At 63.8% G+C, this 5,788-nt stretch overlaps 1 protein-coding gene across 1 annotated transcript in view; it reads right to left on the bottom strand.

The window, feature by feature from the left end:
- Positions 1-5,179, bottom strand: part of LOC113217061 (protein cappuccino) — a 14,513-nt gene extending 9,334 nt beyond the window's left edge. Inside the window, exons 1-4 of the mRNA XM_052272799.1 lie at positions 5,015-5,179; positions 2,793-3,565; positions 2,261-2,601; positions 1,132-1,486 (exon numbers count right to left, since the gene is read on the bottom strand). Of these exons, the coding sequence (XP_052128759.1) occupies positions 1,132-1,486; positions 2,261-2,601; positions 2,793-3,565; positions 5,015-5,093 (1,548 nt within the window). The 5' untranslated portion in view covers positions 5,094-5,179. The remainder of the gene's footprint in view (positions 1-1,131; positions 1,487-2,260; positions 2,602-2,792; positions 3,566-5,014) is intronic.
- Positions 5,180-5,788: the final 609 nt, after the last annotated feature.

Raw genomic sequence — 5,788 nt, 5'->3', positions numbered from 1 at the left:
TCCCCACCCCCAACACAGACTTATTTCTTCTTACCCCTCCCACATCATCGGTGCGCTCGACTGGAAAATAGGGGTGAGATGGGGGCTGTTACCGGAGCCGTCATGGTGGGCGCTCGCGAGTTCGGCTTTGAAGCAGGGGATGTGTGCGCGCATGTGCGTGTAGTAGGGCTGACATGTGCCAGAGTAGGTACCGGTAGGTACATTTGGGGGGAAAAGCGCGAGCAGACGGAAGCGACGCCACTAAAAAACGGAGCGTCGTCATGACGTACCACATGATGCGGGGGGAGCTGCCGGAGAAGGAGAAGCCACCGCACACCGCCACGGTGGTGCCGGTGGTGCTCGCTGACCCGCGGGCGGGCTCACCACATCGGGCTATCCGGCCCCGCCGGCCCGCGAATCACTGCCCCGCCCCGCCCCGCCCAGCCCCGCTACGGTCCGTGATCGCTCCGAGAGGATGCACGCCCTGCACGCCCTGGCCGACCACGCCGACCACCGCCAGGGGCGCCCGCAGCGAGGAGCGGCGGCCCAGGCAGCAGGACCGCGCTCCCACAGGAGGCCCCCTGCAAACCGCCGCCGCCACGGCGCCTCGGGCCGAGCCGCTGAGCCACGCTGGCTGTCCCGGGCCCAAATATAGTGCCCAAGGAGTTGACCCCCCACCTGCCACCCTCCCTCTCCTTCAGAATCTACTCGTGACGTGACATACCTCTGACGCGTAATAACGCAGTCGGAAAATGACACTGCGGGCTCGCCGGCGCCCCACCTGCGCCCCGCCCCGCCCTCCTAGTTCCTTGCTGGTGCGATATCCATCCTCTCGACGGACACGTCCGCCCCGCCCCGCCCCGCCCCGCCAAGCCCTGGGCGAGCGTGGCGCCCGGCTTGACTCGACGTAACGACGCACTGCCGAGACGTAATTACGGGTCCAGGTAAGTGCTTATTGCCAACGGGAGCAGCACGGCACGTCGCGCAGTGGAAGGTGGGGGGGGGGGCTACGGAAAGAAGAATGATCCGAGCCCCGCGGGCCTCGGCGGCGGCCACGCCTTTTCCCCTCAAAGTTCGTGTGCCGTGGGAAGGGCCGAGCCACTCAGGGGTCCCGAACACCAATGAGGTCCGCCCCGGCTCGCGTGGACTCACCTTGCTGATGCACACCCCCTCTAGGGCGCAGAGGTTCTGCAGCGAGGCCTTGACGGACTGCTGCTGGCCGCCGTGCACGGGCGTGCGCGCCGGGGTGCGCGTGGGCGTGCGCTCCCAGTCGGAGCGGTCGTCGCAGTCCGTGAGCGTGGCGTCGTCATCCGACGTCTTGTCCTGGAGCCGCGACGAGTGGCGCGCCGACGCGGGCGTGAGCGTCCTGGCGTCCGACAGGAGGTCGTCGTCGTCCTCCTCCTCCACGTCGATCACATCCTCGTCGTCGTTGTCGGCGTCCGAGTAGTGGCTGCCGGCGTCGGGCGTGAGGGCGGCGTGCGGCGTCAGGAAGGGGTCGCTGAGCGAGCTGTAGGACCAAAAGCAGGAAGTGTTAAGACACGGCTATCACCAGCGAAGGGTTCTCCTGTTTCTCTGTCGATTGTCCCACCCGCTGAGAGCAGGTCCCAGTAGATCCCCGGCAGCTGCCGAACTGATAGACAATCTCAATCGTGGCGGGGCGGGGGAACACGCCGAATCAGCATGGGCACGAGGCTCCTTTGTAATCCGCCGCTGGAGAGTGAGATAGGCCCGGAGAGCCTCCAGCACTATCCAGGCTGGTCCCGGCCCTCCAGCGGGCCCAGCCGAGCCCAGCCGGCCCCGTCCGGTGTGCTGGGCTGCGGTAGCCTGCGGGCCCGGCCGACAACCTCTCCCCCGCTCGCCCGCCCGCCCCGCCCCTCGCCGTGCATCCTCTCCTCCTCTCCCACACTCCAGCCGCTCCAGCCGCTCCAGCCGCAGGCCGGGCCGGCCGACTAACCTCAACAGCGCCGCTGTTCCACATCTCTCTCCTGCACAATCGAAGGGCGGCCAGCCCCGCAGCACGTCCTCCACCATCCCTCGGCTGAGGCCGAGCCCTCCCCGTCGTCCCCCACGCACCACTGCACGCGTTACGCCCCCCTGCGTGACGGCAGCCTTCACCTCCTGCAGGACATGACAGATGGCCCGCACTGCGGCACCGACTCGCACACAGCGACGCCCACACCGCGCCCTGGCCACCACCTGATCACTCGGCCGCCTACGTGCTGTGGGCCACTCGCCCAGCCCCAGGACGCCGTGGAACACCGCCCCGTTCACGTTCACTCACCTTTGCGTCTCGCCCGAGTCGGCCGAGCCCGAGCCAGCGGAGCAGACGTCGGTACCTGCCGAGTGTCCGGCAGTCACTGGCCCGTGCGCCGCCGCTGCCGCCGCGGCCGCCGCGGTGCCGCTGTGCGCCGCGCCGCTCCCACCGGCTCGGCCGGGCAGCGGCGCCGAGTCCTCGTCGTCGTCCGGCTCCAGGGCCTGGCCGCGGGGGGGCCGCGTGGGCGGGGGCGCCGGCGCGGGGCCCTTGCCCGGCCGGAAGGGCGACTTTTTGGCCAGCCCCTTGCGCTGCTTGCCGGGGCTCTTGCCGCCCGACGCGCCGGAGCGTCCAGACTTGCCGTCGGAGCCCTGTGAACATTTCAGGGTTGGTCACTACCTGATTACAAGTAAAGAGAAGGGACTGAGGGGATGAAAGTCAGTAAGAGTGGTTTTACCGACTGCAAAACAAGAAAAACATGGAATCAAATTGATTTCGATTGATTATCTCTGTTTTCGACATCGACAACCCTATTGTGACGAGGGATGGTGCTGAGACATACCTGTAAGTTCCCCATCCTCTCGCTCGGGGCGACACGGCGTCGGAGGTAAATGCGAACGATTCTCTTCAGGGGCCTGAGGAAGTGGCGGTCCCGATCGCCAACGACCAACACTGCATCCTGGAGGTGGTCGTGGGCGGGCTCTACGTCTGACAGCCCCGGTAAGTCACTGACCGCCGACTCCAACGACGTCGAGCTGGCGCTACTTGCGTTTTGGCACTTGTTGTCTTCGTCGAACACGAGGATCCTGGGCGGGGCCTTCAAAGTGGCCCCCTCCTCTTCTCTCCCCACAACATAACCTCCAAAGGGTTCGTCTGCACTCTGGGGCTGCTCCACCAGAATCACCTCAACGTTGGCGTCCCGGTGGTCGTGACGGAGCAGGGCGCCGCGGAGGCACTGGGCCAGCCGGCCAGCGTCGTCCTTATCCTGGTCCGCATGGTCTCCCTCCTCGGCGCCACCAGGCGACGTAACCTCTCCAGGACGACGGCCGTGGGACGGCGACGCCCGGACCACCTCGCTGAAGGTCCGAGGCGACGGGTCGTCGTGTGCGTCGGCGGCCGGGCTTACATTGTCGCGTGAAGGAGGTCCGGGACCTGTCCTCAGGGCGTCCTGGGCGTCCTCGCCACAGGGCGCACCCTGGTCGTCGTCATGTCCCTCCTGACAGCTGCTGTTGTTGTCGTCTGCAGGCCGCCGCGGTGCATCTCGGGACTGCTGCGGAGGGGTGGCTGGCGACGTCGCACCCTCCCCCTGCGGTGGCTCCATCTCGGCGCCGGTGCCTGTAAGCAGGGTCGCGATCGATAACGCCTCTCAGCGATCGGGAAAGAGTCCCTGGGCGCGCGGAGTGTCGCCGTTGTGGGACGGACGGCGGGGTATCGACGAGTCGCTGGCCCCCCACTCTGGTGAACCTGGTCAACACCACACGACACCCACCTCCTGGACGTGTCGCAGGTCGGCAGGCTGAGCTCGCACTGGGACGCGGCACCACGCCGACAGTGTTGCGTCCGGCCGGCCGGCCCGTCCGCGGCGCGGCCCAGCGGCCGCGCTGACCCGCCCGCACGACATTGCCGCAGTCTCAGCACCAAAGAACGCTGATAATGGTATCTGATAGTGGTGGGTTACGCCCGGCGAGACCGAGCCCGCGCATATGTGGGATGGGATTACCACTTTTGTCTCTCTCTCCCCCTGTCTCTCGGTGTGCCTCTCTTCCGCCCAACCTCGCCGCGGGACAGAGAGCGGAGGAGAGAGAGAGAGATGGAGAGAAAGGGCGGACCGAGCGAGCGCGCTCTCACCCAGTCACTGATGAGCTGTTCTGCAAACAGTGCGGCAGGAATAGGTGGGCGGGCGCGGCGAGGCAAACGATTCGAATAAGTCACCGCCGTCGTAAAATTACAAACTGAAGCGAGGGTACGTATACGTATACGTACCTCAGAAAGCAACGCCGTTCACGTGAAATGTCGCACGAGCATCTACTTTCTGAGTCTTCTGAGCTGGAAACAAGGTCTGATTTTTGGAGGCTTTCGGTCACTTTCGGTGGCAGAGTAAAAATAAAAAGGGAATCTGAGAAGATAAGGGTTTTCCGTTTTAAGATAAGGAAAACTCCTCAGGAACTTCCGTTAAGATTTCCGCATTTCCACATAGTGGCCAGAACGGACTTTAAGAGATCAGACCTTATCTTGCTTTACCAGAGTAGCACATGCACAGCATCACCATCAGGCTGCCTAGCAGGAGCACTGCAATCAATACCCCTTGCCCCCTCTCCCCAAACCTACCGACATTCATGGTTTTACAACATTTTATAAATTTAATGTTTTTTGTGTGTTTTTTTTAAAGTATCGTTTTGGGCTTGCCTCTACAAAAAGAAAGTCATCCCGCCATGGTGTGCGCGAGGCTGCGTAATAACGCGAACTAATGGTAGAAATCAAGCGTAATAATGGTGCTATTAAAACAAAATTTTGCACAAATTATGAAACATGACGCCAAAAACTAGATGAACTAACGTGTACTAACTCCCCAGTGAGAAATCAAAATCGATGTGACATCGAATCGACATCAAAGAGATGTCAGCTGTCGGAAATGTCTCGATTTTAAGACCATCTCAGGATCGATTCGACACGATAATCGACAATTTACCGACAACGATATCAGTCTGACATCATTTCGATGTAACTGTTTCTCACTGGGTCGTACACTTTTCTCCGGAGTGCTTTCCCTCTCCTCGCCCTTACCTTGCGCGTCGACGGCTGCCCCAGCCGCAGCTCCGGCGGCGGCCTCCCTCCGCCTGAAGATGCTCTGCAGGAAGTTCATGACGACGACGACGTCGACGCGGAGCCGCCGCCAGCGAAGACGCCGTGTTCACGCCTTGTCGCCTCGCGTCCGTGTATGTGTGACGGCACGCGCCGAGCAGGCAGAACCGGTCCAGCTGCAGGAGCAGCCCCAGGGACTCCAGGAGGACATCGCCAGGCCGCCGCCGCGCTCGAGACTGGAGAGAACGCCCAGGCATGCGCCGCCCCAGTGCTGCGCTCACACGCACGCACACACGCGCGCACACTCGTGCACACACACGCACACGCGCGCACACATCCGCGCCGCTCATTCATTGCGCGTGTGCAAGTGCCCCGCCGGGGCCGGGGGCCGGGTGCCCCGCACGGAGCTGTGTAGGCTGGAATTTATCGACGCCCCTCGCCTCCGCGGCCGCGGCCCGGCCTTTAGGCCCGGCCCCGCGCGGGGGAGCGAGCAGAACACCAGGACCGCCGTAACTGCGCGGGGGACACCAATGACCGTCGTAATTGAGGCCGGCAGGTCAGACCCAGATGTGACGACGCCTCGTCCGTAGCACCGGGGAGAAGAGACGGAGGAAATGCAATAATGCCGTCGTCGACCTGGTAGTGGTAACGTCCCTCTGAACTCAACCCGCGAGGTCCGGTCGCCCGGTCGGCGGCACCTTTTGCGCAGCACCTGGGCGAGGCGAGGTGTGCACGACGTGTCGGCCCCGGCGTCGC

The sequence above is a fragment of the Frankliniella occidentalis genome, unplaced genomic scaffold, assembly GCF_000697945.3.
Source record: "Frankliniella occidentalis isolate FOCC.00 unplaced genomic scaffold, Focc_3.1 Scaffold225, whole genome shotgun sequence".
In the NCBI taxonomy this organism is placed as follows: Eukaryota; Metazoa; Arthropoda; class Insecta; order Thysanoptera; family Thripidae; genus Frankliniella; species Frankliniella occidentalis.
This window is presented reverse-complemented; position numbering and strand designations above follow the sequence as displayed.